We start from the raw sequence: 16,773 nt of genomic DNA on the forward strand, positions 1-16,773 counted from the left end.
TTTTTTTTTTTAACACAGAGTCTCACTCTGTCACCCAGGCTGGAATGCAGTGGCCAAATCTCGGCTCACTGCAACCTCCGTCTCCCAGGTCCAAGTAATTCTTGGAGAATTGCCTCCCGAGTAGCTGGCATTACAGGTGCGTGCCGTCACACCCAGTCAATTTTTATATTTTTAGTAAAGATGGGGTTTCACCATGCTGGCCAGGCTGGTCTCGAACTCCTGACCTCAGGTGATCTGCCTGCCTCAGCCTCCCAAAGTGCTGGGATTACAGGCATGAGCCACCATGCTTGGCAGTCTAGTCTTAATTAGCAACCTTGGGCTGGTCTGACTCCCACCCTTCCACTCTGGGCCACTGGTGGGCTTCTGGAAAGAAAGGAGGGGCTGGGCAGAATGCAGGCCAGTTATGAAGGACATCAAGTCTTCCTTCACTCCCCTTTTCTCATTTCAGGTTTCTCTTTCCCCCTGTTTTAAATCTTAATATAGCTTATAGTAAAGTTATCTTAATTTATCTTATAGTAAATTTCATTTAACTATTTTACTTCAGCAAGTAAAGAGACCTACTGTATGCCCAGCTCTGGCCAGCCTGTCAGCATCAGACAGGACTCAAATATGAACTAAGGGATTTTGCTACTGCATTCCTGTAAACAGAAAGATTTTGCGGGAGGGGGCAGCTTGTCCTGAAAACACGTATCTTTGTAGAGGTTGCCTCTTGGGAACCCAGGCAGATGTGCAAGGGGACTCTCGAGACAGGCCAGGCAGGCAGCCCCCAGCGCCGGGCTTATCTTCCACAAGCAGCTGCGTGTTCACGCTCCTTGCCTCTGCTCCTGCAGCGTGTCCGACAGCCTCTCTGAAAGTGTGTGCGGAGGTATGCGTGTCCATGTGCATGCTCACCCATGTTTGCTCCTGGACGGGCACAAGGCACAAGATGCATCTGAATGGATCTGGATCTGGAGCTGTGTCTCTCTCTCTGCCAGCACGAGCATAGAGCCCTAGTCTTCTTGCTTCCTTCCTTCCTTCCTTCTCCTGCCAGCAAGGGCAGCCCTCTGTACTTCCGCCACTGATCCACTGGCCACCTTTGAGGAGTGGAGGTACTGCCTGTGCTGAGATATTCCTGGGCCCAGAATACCTTTTCTCCTTCAAGAAAATTCCCTCTTATCTATCCGGCCCTTACTCTCTCGTGTCTTCCAGGGCAAAACTGGAGCATCCGGCTGCCTGGCAGGGTAAATGGAAACATAATTGTTCTCCCTGAGGCTGGTCTGTGCTAAATCATTATCGTCTCCCCAGCCCCTCGCCCAGTGCATGGGTCTTAGTAGCTTGTCTATAAAGGTTTGTTGCACATGTGGTTTATGGGGCTGGCTGGGGAAGCAGCAATGCATAGATGCACACTCTTTTGCCATCTGACTTCTCTCCCTTGCTGAAAGTAAGCTCATGGGGTTGGCCCTGGGGCTGGCATTCAACTTTTACCCCAAGTCACCTCTGGTGGCATCGTTCTAAAAAATAATAGACCTACAACTACTTTGGAAAACAGTTGTGAATTATCTAGTAAGGTTGATCAGGTGCATAGCCTACAACAGAGAAATTATATTCCTGGGACTATGACTTGAGGAACACTTGCACATCTGCATCAGAAGATGCCCATGGGAATGGTTTTTTCTTTTTTCCTTTTATTTTTGAGACAGAGTGTCGCTCTGTCACCCAAGCTGAAGTGCAATGGCACGATTTCAGCTCACTGTAACCTCTGCCTCCCAGGTTCTAGCTATTCTCATGCATCAGCCTCCAGAGTAGCTGGGATTACAGGTGTCCGCCACCACACCTGGCTAATTTTTGTATTTTTATTAGAGACAGGGTTTTGCCATGTTGGCCGGACTGGTTTCGAACTCCTGACCTCAGGTGATCCGCCCGCCTTGGCCTCGCAAAGTGCTGGGATTACAGGTAAAAGCCACCGCGTCTGGCCAGGAATGTTTTACAATAGCCCCAAACTGCAAACAGCCCAAATGTCCATCGACAGTAGAATGGACAATTAAATTGTTATATTTCCACATTATGGAATACTACACAAGAAAAAAAATTGAAGAGATTACAGTCCTGCTCATTAACATGAATGAGGCTGGGCACCGTGTCTCACACCTGTAATCCCAGCACTTTGGGAGGCTGAAGCAGGAGGATGGCTTGAGCTCAGGAGACCAACCTGGGAAACATAGTAAGACCCTGTCTCTATAAACATTTAAGAAAAAAAGAAAAAGAGCTGGACTGGGCCTGTAGTCCCAGCTACTAAAGAGGCTGAAGTGGGAGAATCACTTGAGCCTGGGAGGTCAAGGCTGCAGTTAGTCATGACTGCGCTGCTGCACTCCAGCCTTGGTGACAAAGTGAGGCCCTGTCTCAAAAACAATAAAAAATTTAAAAGAGCTCAGCAGCTTTGGGAGGCTGAGGCAGGCAGATCCCTTAAGCCCAGGAGTCTGAGACCAGCCTGGGCAACATAATGAAACCCCATCTCTACCAAAAATACAAAAAAATTAGCTGAGAGTCATGGCAAGCCCCTGTAATCCCAGTTACCTGGGAGGGCCAGGCGGGAGGATGGCTCGAGCCCAGGAGGTTGAGGCTGTAGTGAGCCATGATCATGAACAGAGTGAGACCCTGTTTCAAAACAAATGAAAAAAAAAAAAAACCCAAAAAAACAAGAAAACAAAAACTGTACAATGATGAGCCAAAAAGCAAGGCATGGAAGAATATATATATATATATGGCATGAGTCCAGCTATAGAAAGTTTGAAATCAGGCAACCTAAATAATATTGTTCAGGGATCTATACAGAGGCAGGAAGCCACTGAGAAAGGTAAGGGGAGGATTATCACCAAATTCAGGATGGTGGCTCCCCTGGGGAGAATATGTCAAGGAGGGGCACGTGGGCTTGGAATACTCTCTTCATTGACCTGCATGTTGGGTACACAGGAATTTGTTTTATTATTTTTCACACTGCATATGTGCATGTACGTACTTCCCCATATATACCGTGCATTTCACACAAGAACACAAAGGCTGTGTGGCTCTGCTCTGCCTCTTTCCCCTTCCAGCTCCCATTCTCGTCCTCGGCTAGCAGGGGAGGGTCAGGGTCTTTTAGCACAGCTTCCTTCTGTCTCTGAGTGGGTCAGAGGAGTATGGGGGTGAGGGCCTCCCTTCTGCGGCTGGGCCCTGGCTACTCCAGGGTGGGAAGGCCTGGAGAAAACAGGGCCAGGCGAAGCCGGCTGGCCCTGCTGTTTCTGCCAACGCTGGAATTAGTCCAGGGCTCTGGCCCACCTGTCATTTCACTCATTTAGCATGAACATAGCCACTGAGCACTTACTGTGAGCCCCGGGTGTTATTGGGAGAGTTCAGATAAGTGAGAAATGGTCTTTGACCTAAAAGATCTTACAATATACTCAGAGAGCACCATATACACAAATAACTGTATACCAGCAAAATGTGAGCTAAGTGTCACGTGACTACTCATTTACTCTTTCAATAAACATTTGTTGTGCACCTATTACATGCTGGGAACTGTGCTGGCTGGTGATCATGTAAAGACAGTTAAATCACAGTCCTAGTCCTCAAATTCATAGCCTGCCTAATGCTGGGGAGACTGGAATAAACAAGCCCATTTGTGGCAAGCCCATTAGTGCAGATATGCCCAGGGAGGAGGAGGAAGGGGACTCGTCCAGAATGGATGAGATGGAGACAGAGGAGTGAGGATAGGTTGGAGACGAGAGGTCTTCCTGAAGGAGGCAGGCCCTGGCCTGAGGCTTTAGAGACGAGGAAGCAAGAGAAAGGTTGAAGGGCTGGCAGGACTTCCGGAGCTGCCCCAGACCAAAGGCACAAGGGTGAGAAACACAGCAATGAGGACTCCTTGCAACAAGAACATGAACATTGAGCAGGGAAGGAGGGAAGCAGCAGAAGGGGAAGGCCCAGGGGGATTAGAGTCATATTTGCCTTGCCAAGCCTTAGATCTTATAGATGCTGGGAGCCACTGAAGAATTTACGGGGAGTTTGACAGTTCACTGGTTCAGTGTAGAGGAAGGGTTGAGGGGCATGGCCTGGAAGAAGGGAGGCAAGTTGGCAGGATGTTGAAGGTCCAAGAAATATTTAAGACATATCATGCTAGCCTCTGAGAGTGGGTGGGTGGTAGGTGAGGGAGAGAGGCCGAATTCTGGAATGGCCCCCTGCAAGAGTAACCAAGTGGTGCACATAGAGAGAAGAGAGCTCCCACTCGGCACTAGCGTGGCTGTAGGCTCTGGGTACCAAATGTGGCAAGGGTTGGAGACAGCCAGGAATGTGGATGGGGCTCTGTACCACCTGATTTCAGGGCTTCCAAACACTGGCCCGTGGACAGGGCTGGCCTGAGGAGGTGAAAAAAGTATGGGCATAACTTCTCATAAATCAAATGTATGCACTTCAAAGAACTATCCTTGGGCTGGGCATGGTGGCTCATGCCTGGAATCCCAGCACTTTGGGAGGCCGAGGCAGACGGATCATGAGGTCAAGAGTTTGAGACCAGCCTGGCCAATATGGTGAAACCCTGTCTCTACTAAAAATACAAAAATTAGCTGGGAATGGTGGTGTGCACCTGTAGTCCCAGCTACTCGGGAGGCTGAGGCAGAAGAATCAGTAGAACCTGGGAGGCAGAGGCTGCAGTCAGCTGAGATTGTGCCACTGCACTCCAGCATGGGCGACAGAGCGCAAGATTCCATCTTAAAAACAAAAACAAAAACTATCCTTAAAAGTGCTTACAATTATATCAGTAAGTAAGCATGTCACTTAGAGGTATGAAGTAAATTATCAAAATAAGCCCCTTAAAGATTCAAAAGTGGTTTTGTCCTGGGAGTGGGAATGGGGATAGGAGGGACAGGGGACTTTTATTTTTTTAAATAAGCTTTTAAAAATAGTAGTATTTTTTAAAACTATGAACATAAAGCATATACAAAAATTTAAGGGCTGGGCACACTGGCTCAACGCCTATAATCCCAACGCTTTGGGAACTGGAGGCGGGAGGATCACTTGAGCCCAGGAGTTGAGCCCAGCCTGGACAACATGATGAAAGCCTAGCTCTACAAAAAACACAAAAATTAGTCTGGCATGGTGGTGCACACCTCTAGTCCCAGCTACTGAGGGGTTAAGGGGGTGGCCAGGGGAGGGCTGAGGCCGGAGGATCTCTTGAGCCAGGGAGGTCGAGGCTGCAGTAAGCTGAGATCACACCACTGCACTGGGCGACAGAGTGAGATCCTGTCTCAAAAAAAAAAAAATTCCTGGCCTAGCTGGGCCCCGTGGCTCATGCCTGTAATCGCAGCACTTTGGGAGGCTGAGGCCGGTGGATCACTTGAGGCCAGGAGTTTGAGACCAGCCTGGCCAACATGGTGAAACCCTGTTTCTACTAAAAATACAAAAATTATCCAGCCATGGTGGCACATGCCTGTAATCCCAGCTCTTTGGGAGGCTAAGGCACGAGAATCGCTTGAACCCAAGATGCAGAGGTTGCAGTGAGCCAGGATTGGGCCACTGCACTCCAGCCTGGGTGACAAAGTGAGACTACGTCTTAAAAAAAAAAAAAAGCCGATCGGGCGCGATGGCTCACGCCTGTAATCCCAGCACTTTGGGAGGCCGAAGGGAGCAGATCACAAGGTCAGGAGATCGAGACCATCCTGGCTAACAGGGCGAAACCCCGTCTCTACTAAAAATACAAAAAATTAGCCTGGCGCAGTGGTGGGTGCCTGCAGTCCCAGCTACAGGGACTGAGGCTGAGGCAGGAGAATGGCGTGAACCGGGAGGTGGAGTTGGCAGTGAGACGAGATGGCGCCACTGCACTCCAGCCTGGGCGAGAGAGCGAGACTCTGTCTTAAAAAAAAAAAAAAGGCCTTGTATGAAATGATGGTAATAGAGGATAGCATTCCCCCAACCCCCCTTCCCTTTAATGTCCTTATTGGCTAAAACAAAACGTCGTTGAGTCCTGAAATCCCAGACTGGGGGCCTTGGGACCAGAACCCCACGCAAAGGCCGGATAGACTGGCTCTGCGCGTCTGCAACCACGCGGCAGCCGGCAGGGGTCAGGCGAGCTCCATGCGACATCCGAGCTGAGTCTGGCGAGCCAGTGCTGCGCTCCAAAGAAGCGCGCTGCCTCGAGGGAGAGGGTCAGAGGAAGGACTCTGGACCTGCCCTAGGCTGGGGGTCCCGACAGATGACCACCCGGGTTTCAGGTCCCAGTTCCCGCCCGGCAGGCAGTGGACTGGGCACCTCTCTCCTGACAGCGCGCTGCGTTTACACCAGGTCTGGTCCCATCCCGCCGAGGGCAACTCACCTTACCGGTCTTCTGAAAGCGTGCCCTGCGCGAAACCTTGCCTCCTGCACTCGGTTGTGCAAAGATCAAGGAGCTCAGACTTGAGAGAGTTACATGGGCAAGGGATTGTTATCACTGGATTATATGGATTTAGAATTAGGACTCAGGCTCCTGGGGAAGCCTGCTCTAGGACCCAGATGGTAGCTGTAAAAGATTACCGTGTCTAGAATCACCCTTGGGGATGTGATTAGGTCTGGGGCAGGATCCAGGAACCTGCATTTCTTTCAGGTTGCCAAATTCTGATAAGGGGTGTGCTCAGACCACGCTTAAAAAACATCCCAAGGTTCTGTTGCCCTCCCACAGGGTAGGCAGCATCAACAGCAGTGAGCCGCCCTGATAGTGTGACCTGCCTAAAATTGGAGTGGAATAACAGCCAGCCGCAGGAAGGAGCAGTGCTGGCAGCTGGTGCTGCAGATTTGCCCAATGCATGTAGGCAACCAAACACACCCACCAGAACCAAAGTAGACGTGCCCCTTGTTCTTCCATTTACCACTCAGGCTACGTGGTTCATTTTGGTTTTTTTTTTTTTTTGCTTTTAATTTTAAAACATTTCTTTTGCTTCACATACAGAATCAGGAAAGAAATCACCTCCTCAAGTCGACAGGGTTTAGACAGACTGGATGAAGCGCCCCATTTTGCCACATTGTGTCTCCAGGCAGGTCGTTCCAGCCACACATTAAGCCAGCAAGATGGCCCTTTCAGTCACATTCATCTCCAACACAGCAGGGAGCATGACAGGGAAGTGAAAGGGACTGCCTATGAGCCCAGGATCTTGCCCTCAGGATGGGACTGAACTGGGGTTGGTGAGGAGCTAACCCCACCTGTCTCAAGCCTCAGGCTAGGAATAGTAACTTGGCTGCAGGCCAGGACCAAAAGTCAGGATAGGCGCTGCTGGGCTGACAGCCAAGAAAACCAGTTACCTCTTTAGGGAACTCGGAAGGGGTGGAGCAACCTAGACCCATTCCCTTCTCAGACCACACTCTATCCAAGCTGTACAGTGGGGCCCAAGGCTGGAATTCTCAGAACACCCCCATTTTTGCCACTAGCAGATCTGGATTCTAGTTCATTTTGACCTTGACAAAGTCAAATTGTGTTGATCTTTTTAAAAACATAGGCGTAGTTTTCTGAAATCTATAAGCTTCCTTCTGGCTGTAAGAACTTAGCACTCTGGGCTCCCTGTTTCTTTTAAAACTCACTGGGAGCTCTGGGAAAGGGAGGCTGAGACTTCTATCCTAAGGGCTGATTTTATCTTCCTGTCCCTCATGAAAGAACAGGCTGGAGGGCAGGAATAGGACCTGGACCAGCCACTCTCCAAGGACACAAGCTGCATCCAGAAAGGAAGCAGCAGCAAGTAGATTGCTTCTCCCCAAAATCACTGCTTTAGAAGCAGATTGGTTTGTTTCACAATATATTTAATACAAAATGGCAGCAGCCACTGTGCAGTAATAACAAAATTAGCCATAGGTTATCTGGAGAAATGTACACAGGCAGCCTCAGCTAGAGTCAGGCCAGCCAACTCCGGTCTGCTTGGGTAGGGCCTGTGCCTGCTGCCCAGTCAGCTGTGGGTGTTCACATGGCCAGGACTGGATGGTGCCCGTGGCAGGGTGGGGCAGTGCACAAGGGCTCAGAGGTGCTGTACAGGAGGAGCTAGTCTTCCAATAGCACACAAAAGCACACTGTCTTCTGCTCTGCCACACAGCAGACTCTTAGCAGCACATGTGTTCATTTATTTTATTATTTTTTGAGACAGTTTCACTCTTTTGTCGCCCAGGCTAGAGTGCAATGGCACGACCACGGCTCCTGCAACCTCCGCCTCCTACATTCAAGTGATTCTCCTGCCTCAGCCTCCCGAGTAACTGGGATTACAGGCGTGTGCCACCAGGCCCAGCTAATTTTTATATTTTTAGTAGAGACGGGTTTTCACCATGTTGGTCATCAGGCTGTTCTCAAACTCCTGACCTTGTGATCTGCCTCCCTCGGCCTCCCAAAGTGCTGGGATTACAGGCGTGAGCCATCGCACCCAGCCTATTATTTTTTGCGACAGTCTCACTCTGTCACCCAAGCTGGAGTGCAGTGGTGTGATCTTGGCTCACTGCAACGTCCACCTCCTGGGTTCAAGCAGTTCTCTGACTCAGCCTCCTGAGACTGGGATTAGCTGGGATTACAGGTGCCTGCCACCACGCCTGGCTAATTTTTGTATTTTTAGTAGACATGAGGTTTTACCATCTTGGCCAGGCTGGTCTTGAACTCTTGACCTCATGATCCACCTGCCTTGGCCTCCCAAAAGTGTTGGCATTACAGGTGTGAGCCACTGCGCCCGGCCTATTTTTCTTTTCTTTTTTGAGACAGAGTCTTGCTCTATGGCCCAGGCTGGAGTGCAGTGGTGTCATCTTGGCACATTGCAACCTCCACCTCCCAGGTTCAAGTGATTCTCCTGCCTCAGCCTCCTGAGTAGCTGGGATTACAGGTGTGCACCACCACCCCTGGATAATTTTTGTATTTTTAGTAGAGATGGGGTTTCACCATGTTGGCAAGGCTGGTCTCGAACTCCTGAGCTCAAGTGATCCACCCATCTTGGCCTCCCAAAGTGCTGGGATTACAGACGTGTGCCACGGCACCCAGCCATCATTTATTTTTATTTTTAGAGACAGGGTCTCACTTTGTTGGCCAGGCTAGAGTACAGTGGTCTCATCATAGCTCACTACCGCCTTGAACTCATAGGCTCAAGTGATCTTCCTGCCTGGGCCTCCCAAAGTGCTGGGATTACAGGCACACACCACCCTGTCTGGCCAAGCATATGTGTTCATAAGCTGCTAGATGATACTTCTAGAAACTGGAAGAAACAAGGGCCAGGTTTTTTTGTTTTGTTTTGTTTTGTTTTTTGAGACAGAGTTTTGCTCTTGTCGCCCAGGCTGGAGTGCAATGGCGCCATTTTGGCCCACTGCAACCTCCGCCTCCCGGGTTCAAGTGTTTCTCCTGCCTCAGCCTCCTGAAGTAGCTGGGATTACAGGTGCCCACCACCATGCCCAACTAATTTTTTTCTATTTTTAGTTGAGATGGGGTTTCCACATGTTGGCCAGGCTGGGTTCGAACTCCTGACCTCAGGTGATCCACCCACCTTGGCCTCCTGAAGTGCTGGGATTACAGGCGTGAGCCACCACGCCTGGCTAGGCTAGGTTTTTTATTATTTTTGTCCCCCAGAAAAGAGACTGCAAGCTGAATATGCCTTATCCAAAATGCTTGGAACCAGAAGTGTTTCAGATTTTAGGATTAGGGATACTTAACCTGTACCAAGTTCCAATTCATGGAGGGGCCATGATTCTGCTGTGCTTGAGCAGAGAGATCGTCCTGCCAGAGGCTCACTCAAGAGAAAGAGGCGGGTATCTGCATGCCCCCAGGTGCCTACCCTGGGAAGTGGGCTCAGAAGTTAGAGAGCAAGGGCACAGAGTCACCAAAACCTGTCCCAACAACCCCCAGACAATATGCTTCCTGCTGAGTCCATTTTAAGTCACAGAACACTAGTCCTGGCACTGGCCCGGCTGTGAGGCCCATGATGCTTGGGAGCTGTTGTGGAGAACTCAACCTCATCCAGAGGCCAGAGGGCTAACAAGACCAGCTGGGTGGGAGGGCCTGCTGCGGGCAGGGTGGGAGAGCCGCCACATCTCTACTTGCCAAGAAAGGCTACTAGGTACAGGAAAAGGGGGCGAAGGGTCTCAGGACTAGTGAAAGTCTGCATTGAAGGCTCTGCCGATGACCAGCCGCCTCACCTCGCTGGTCCCAGCCCCTATCTCATACAGCTTGGCATCTCGAAGAAAGCGGCCCATGGGAAAGTCATTGATGTAGCCATTGCCACCTGCAACAAGGGGTTGGGCAGAGAAGAAAGGAAGTGATTGACAGTGGGCAAAACAAAGAAAGCAAAGAGAAGGCCAAGTATATAGAAACAGGCCACAGGAGGAGAGACTGATTAAAGAAAAGCAGCAAAAGGTAGCAAGATGGAGGGGTGTGGGGAATACACTAGTCCCTTCTTATCCTTGGAGGATACATCAAGACCCCAGTGGATGCCTGAAACCGCAGATAGTACCAAACTCCATATATATGTTGTTTTTTCCCCTATACATACATATTTATGAGCAAGTTTAATTTATGAGTTAGGCACAATTAGAGATCAACAATAATAACTAATACTAAAACAGAACTATTATGACATGCCAGCATCACTATTCTTACACTTTGGGGCCACTGAGTAAAATAATAAGAGTTACTTGAACACAGGCACTGTGATACCAAGACAGCTGATTGGATACTCTAGGTGACTACTAACAGGCAGGTAGCCCACATAGCATGGATAGGCTGCACAAAGGGACGTTTCACGTACCAAACATGACAGAGCAGCATGGCACAATGCTTCATCACGGTATTCAGAATGGTGTGGATTTTAAACTCATGAACTGCTTATTTCTAGAAATTTCCACTTAGCTTTTTTTTTTTTTTTTTTTTTTTGAGAAGGAGTCGTGCTCTGTCGCCCAGGTTGGAGGGCAGTGGCATGATCTTGGCTCACTGCAGCCTCCGCCTGCAAGGTTCAAGCAATTCTCCTGCCTCAGCCTCCTGAGTAGCCGGGATTATAGACGTGCACCACCACACCCGGCTAATTTTTCTATTTTTAGTAGAGATGGGGTTTCACCATGTTGGTCAGGCTGGTCTCAAACTCCTGACCTCAGGTGATCTGCCTGCCTCAGCCTCCCAAAGTGCTGGGATTACAGGTGTAAGCCACCACGCCTGGCCTTTTTTTTTTTTTTTTTTTGAGATGGAGTTTACTCTTGTCATCCAGGCTGGAGTGCAATGGCATAATCTCCGGTTACTGCAACTTCTGCCTCCTGGGTTCAAGTGATTCTCCAGCCTCAGCCTTCCAAATAGCTGGGATTACAGGCTCCCGCCATCACACTTGGCTAATTTTTTTTTTTTTTTTTTTTTGTATTTTTAGTAGAGATGGGGTTTCACCATGTTGGCCAGGCTAGTCTCGAACTCCTGATCTCAGGTGATTCACCCGCCTCAGCCTCCTAAAGTGCTGGAGTTACAGGTATGAGCCACTGTGCCCAGCTGCACTTTTTTTTTTGAGATGGAGTCTCGCTCTGTCACCCAGGCTGGAGTGCAATGGCACGATCTCGGCTCACTGCAAGCTCTGCCTCACGGGTTCCAGCGATTCTCTTGCCTCAGCCTCCCAAGTAGCTGGGATTACAGGCAGGCACCACCACGCCCGGTTAATTTTTGTATTTTTAGGAGAGACGGGGTTTCTCCATGTTGGCCAGGATGGTCTCAAACTCCTGACCTCAGGTGACCCGCCCACCTTGGCCTCCCAAAGTGCTGGGATTATTGGTGTGAGCCCAGCCCCATTTAGTATATTTGGACCTTGGTTGACCACAGTAAATGAAGCTGTGAAAAGCAAAGCTGAGGAGAAGAAGGGACTACTGTACCTTGTTGGGGGTAGGGTGGGCAAGAGGTTGCAGCTGAAAGCCCACTCAGAGTGCTAAGGATACCAGACAAAGAAAGAGGGGTGCCACTGACAGGCATGGCAAATGGGGATGAGAGGACGGCAGCATAGCAGCTCAAGGATTCAAACCTCAGCTGCTCGGCTGGAGTCTGTGCTCTTAACCACCGCACAGCATGGAAACAAGGCTGGTCTACCTCTGAGACATCTCCCTTTCCCCATTTCCTAGTGTCTATGAGGCAGGGAGGCTGAGAGGGGGATGTTGCCGAAGGCAGCAGCAACTCCTGGCATCTAGCAGTTTTCTCATTTGCTTTCCATTTCCTCCTTGTAACTGGGACAGAAAGAGCCCAAAGGTCCCAGCTCATCTGGGCCTAGCATAACATAGTGAGGAGTGGAGAGGAGACTGCTTTTTTTTTTTTTGAGACAGAGTCTCGCTCTGTCACCCAGGCTGGAGTGCAGTGGTGCCATCTTGGCTCACTGCAACCTCCACCTCCCGGGTTCAAGCGATTCTCTTGCCTCAGCCTCCCAAGTAGCTGGGATTACAGGCATGAGCCACCACTCCTGGCATGGGGTTTCACCATGTAGGCCAGGCTAGTCTCGAATTCCTGGCCTCAGGTGATCCACCCGCCTCGGCCTCCCAAAGTGCTGGGATTATGGGTGTGAGCCACCACGCCCACCCTGAAACCGCTTTCTGAAGCAGCCACAGGCCCCAAGAGCGAGGGAGCCCTGGGAGTGGGGAGTGGGGATCACTCACCAAAACACTGAATGCCATCCAGGGCTACCTGTGTGGCGCACTCAGCTGAGTAAAGAATCACACCTGCACAGTCCTACGGGAGGAAGCTCGGGTCAGCAGGGCCCTGCAAGGCACGCAGACGGCAAGTCCCAGCCGCCGGCCCACTGCCCCCTCTCTCCCGGACTGAGGCGGTCCTCACCTTGGGAGTGCAGTGGCCCTCATCGCAGGCCTTGGCAACATTGTAGACGTACTGCCGACATGCCATGAGGCGGGTGTACATGTCAGCCATCTTCCCCTGCATCAACTGAGCACAAAGGGATGTCACAGGTCAACATGCTGGAATACTCTCCCAGTTACCAAAAGCAGGTCAGCAACGGCAACAAGACAGCCAAGGATGAGGAAGCAGGGGCAGGGAGAGGAGATGGGATTTACCCAGGATGATGGAGATGGAGGCAGGTGTGGGAGTTAGGGCCAGAGAGCCGCCATTCCACGGCCCGCATTACACCCTCAAGTGGCCATCACTGCCTCCGAAAGGCATGGTTCCCAAGGCACCATTTACTCCAACGCTTATTACCTTCCAGCAGCTTCTTCAGACCAGGTGGTCTAATTACAAATAGCAACCTCTTTCCCTTCTGCCCCCACAACCTGCACGCTTTGCTCTCCAACCTTACAATGTCTAGTTCATCCACCTCACACAGGAATCGAGGTGGCAATGTGATGAACTTCCTGATGACTTCCAGAGCCGGCTGCATGCTGGGGAAGACTGCATTCCAAGCAGTCAAGCTCAAGTTGCTAGAGGAGACAGTAAACATCCACGGTGCCCACCTCACTTCCTCTCTTTTCAAAGAAAACTTCAGCCTAGTCAAAGCGTACATGTCAGCAAAAGCACGCGGCTCACCTGGAAGTGGCCGATCTTCTGGCCAAAGGCTTCCCTCACGTGCAGGTAGGGAATGGTGTGGTCCAGGACCGCTTGCATGAGCCTGTCAGAAAGGAGAAAGGTCCTATGGGCACCTCCTCATCCCACCACTGGGCGTGGTGGCAAAATGCTAGCGTGGGAAGGCCGGAGTCCCAGGGAGGAGAAAAGCAGCCTCAGAAAGTGTAGCCGCAGTTATGGCACTGACTGACCAGAGGTGCAGGGGTGTGATAGCCCAGGTGTCGTACCATAGCCGAGTAAGCCACCCTGCTCCTCGGGCCTTTGGTCTGTCACTTAATGATATTTCCCTGCTGTGGGAAGAAATTCAACATGGGAGGAGGTGGTTCTTTTTGTCTCCCAGGAGAGTGCAGGGCCAGGAGGCAGCTCCCTTTGGCCCCCAAGGGGAAGGATGCTGCTGCTCACGGTGGGCCACCGGCCAAGAAGGCCGACAGAGCCCAGCTTCTCCCAAGCCTCACACTTACCCGAGAGGCCCCCCGGCCAGCACCAGCCGCTCCAGGTCCAGCCCACTCATCAGCACGTAGACACCCTTATTCTCGTGGCCCAGGATGTTGGCAGCTGCCAGGATAAGTGCTGGTCAGAGGGAGAGAGCTGTCCACAGCCTCCTCACTTTTATCAAAGGTACTAGATTTGGAAACATGGCTCTCAAGTAAGGCACTAAAATATGTCACTTGACCTTTATTCAACCAAGGTTCCAGGTAAAAGAAAACGATCAAGTGAACCCCTTCCAGTCAGAAGTGGAGCTGCCAGGACCCCACCCCATCCACAAGGCCAACCACAAAGCCCAGCGTTGTTAGATCTTTCCCTTCCCTCTCTGGACTCCCTTGGATGGGAAAGAAGAAAAGTTAATTGGTCTAGAAGTCACCCAATCCCTCCCTGACTCTTTCTACACAGGCACCTATAAAGAAACCAGAGAGTTACTCTTTGCCCCAGGTGGAGTCAGCTCTGGTCCAGTGTCACCTCCCTGCAGGGTAGTCCACGAAAGCTTCTTTGTCCAGGAGACAGGCCATTCAGAGATAGTAACAGAAGCTGCTGAGCACCTCTCCACCCAGTAAGCCAGACTGGATGGCCTTGGGCAGGAAAATGAGTTGACACCACTGACCTGCCTTTAATGCTAGCTGAATTTTTTCCTGTCAACAAAGGAGCTGCACAGGTTCCCCTCCCTGGATCTCCCTGTAATTAAAGCACACTTTTTTGGGCTGTCAGTGATAGGCATGGTATATGGCTGAGGCAGACAGCAAACCTAACTGGTGATCAAATCCATGCCCCTGGCCAGGCGCGGTGGCTCAGGCCTATAATCCTGGCACTTTGGGAGGCTGAGACGGGTGGATCACCTGAGGTCAGGAGTTGAAGAGCAGCCTGGCTAACATGGTGAAACCCCATCTGTCTACTAAAAATATAAAATTAGCTGGGCGTGGTGGTGTGTGCCTGTCATCCCAGCTACTCAGAAGGCTGAGACAGGAGAATCACTTGAACCCAGGGCGCAGAGGTTGCAGTGAGCTGAGATCGCACCATTGCACTCCAGCCTGGGCAACAAGAGTGACACTCCACCTCAAAAAAACAAAAAAAAATTAGCTGGGCAGGGTGGTGCGTGCCCATAATCCCAGCTACTCGGGAGGCTGAGGCATGAGAATCATTGGAACCTGGAAGGTGGAGGCTGCAGTGAGCCGAGATTACGCCACTGCACTCTAGCCTGGGTGACAGAGCCAAGACTCCTTCTCAAAAAAAAAAAAATAAAATAAAACTCAAACAACAAATCCATGCCCCTGGTCTGGTTAGTACATGATGGCTGCGCTGGCTCTCCCACCGTGCTCCATCATGTCACATTTCAGTTACACCTCGGGGGAGAAAATACTCATACTCAAACAGAACTGCCTTCTCTTCACTGAGTCTGGTTTCCATCAGTGGATTCAGATGTTTTTTTTTCTTAGCATCATTAATGCTAAAAATGAATAACTCATTTTTAAATTTTTTTACAAAAATGTGAGTTAATGAGTTACTTACATGAAGTCGACGGGCAAAAGTACAGGAAGACTGAAGGACATCAGTGGGAAAGGGTAGGTCTGACCCTTCTCTGGCTACTGAGTACAGACTCTATGCGGAGCGTGTGATGCCAGTCAGGCATGCCGCTGCAGGGCCCTGGACAGGAAGGAGCGCTGTCCCGCAGCCCCAGCTCACAGCCTAGCCACGTGTCACTGAAGAGCTAACAATGCCAAGCCTGTCTAACCCAGAGGCTTTCTCAGCTTGAGAACAGCCAGATCAACCTGGAAGGGGGTCAGGAGAGGGGCTCCTCAATTCTTGGTGCTACTTACCAGGAACCTTACAGTCTTCAAAGATTAGCTCACAGGTGTTAGAGCCCCTCATCCCCAGCTTGTCCAGCTTCTTAGAGGTGCTAAAGCCAGGCATACCCTTTACAGGAATCAAAAGGCAGTCCTGGTTACAGATTAGCCCCAAGGGGGCCTGGTAAAGGAAAGGCCCCTGGGAAGAAGGCACCCACCTTCCTATTGAGTCCCTGTACCTGCACAGCATGGCAGCATCCTAGTCCCATGCTCCCCCCAGGTCCTTCCGGTGCTAACGCCCCAGACTGATCCCAGCCTCCTCTGCCACTAGCTTGTGTTCTCCCCAGTTCTCAAGGGGACAGTTCTTTCTCAATGATATGCTCAGTTCTCTGAGCCCTCCTGACCCCCCTGGCCTTATTTCCCTCCCCCAGGGGACATTACTTCCAAGACACTGTCACCAGCCCGGTCAGTTCCCTTATCCTCTGTTTTCTCCTGTCTGTACCCAAAGGGATCCCACTAGGGCTGAACTGAGCCCTCTGTGCTTTGACCTGCACTACTGGATTGCAGCATGTTTTGGCAAGTGCCCAGCAGAGTGCTGTAACATGCTGCCCTTCAACCTATAATGAGGAGGGCGTCACGCAACCTTGAGATATCCAATCTCAGCCAGGTCCCTACTGCTCCAACTCTAGACAGCTACTTTCCCCCCTCTATGGAGGGTACTGCAAACCTTTACAATACTCGCTCGTGAAACTCTCTGCCAACTCCCCCACCCGTGGCCCCAGCCCTCACAGGGCCCCTGGCTTCCTCCTCGTGATCGTTAGGCAGGTGGTTCCTGCACCATCACCTGTAACCCATCCTTCTCTCTCCTGTCCCCGCTCACCATTGTGTTCTGCCCACTCATTCCCAGATGCCTCAATTTCTCCCTGTATTTTCCTTTTTCTTCCCTTTTTTTCCCTTCTTTTTTTTTTTTTTTTTTTTTTTTTT

General features: G+C 50.7%; 1 protein-coding gene across 3 annotated transcripts in view; it reads right to left on the reverse strand.

The window, feature by feature from the left end:
• Positions 1-7: 7 nt before the first annotated feature.
• The window catches only part of LOC111524262 (isovaleryl-CoA dehydrogenase, mitochondrial), a 23,451-nt gene continuing 6,685 nt past the window's right edge, over positions 8-16,773 (reverse strand). The window contains exons 7-12 of one of the 3 annotated variants that reach the window (XM_026456348.2): positions 15,823-15,919; positions 13,975-14,071; positions 13,478-13,559; positions 12,779-12,883; positions 12,601-12,673; positions 8-1,212 (exon numbers count right to left, since the gene is read on the reverse strand). In XM_026456348.2, the coding sequence (XP_026312133.1) occupies positions 1,157-1,212; positions 12,601-12,673; positions 12,779-12,883; positions 13,478-13,559; positions 13,975-14,071; positions 15,823-15,919 (510 nt within the window). In that variant the 3' untranslated portion in view covers positions 8-1,156. Of the gene's footprint in view, positions 1,213-9,522; positions 10,215-12,600; positions 12,674-12,778; positions 12,884-13,477; positions 13,560-13,974; positions 14,072-15,822; positions 15,920-16,773 lie in introns of those variants that run through there. The other 2 variants (XM_023189417.1, XM_026456347.1) reach the window with 2 other exon arrangements.

Source organism: Piliocolobus tephrosceles, chromosome 6, assembly GCF_002776525.5.
Source record: "Piliocolobus tephrosceles isolate RC106 chromosome 6, ASM277652v3, whole genome shotgun sequence".
Lineage (NCBI taxonomy): Eukaryota > Metazoa > Chordata > Mammalia > Primates > Cercopithecidae > Piliocolobus > Piliocolobus tephrosceles.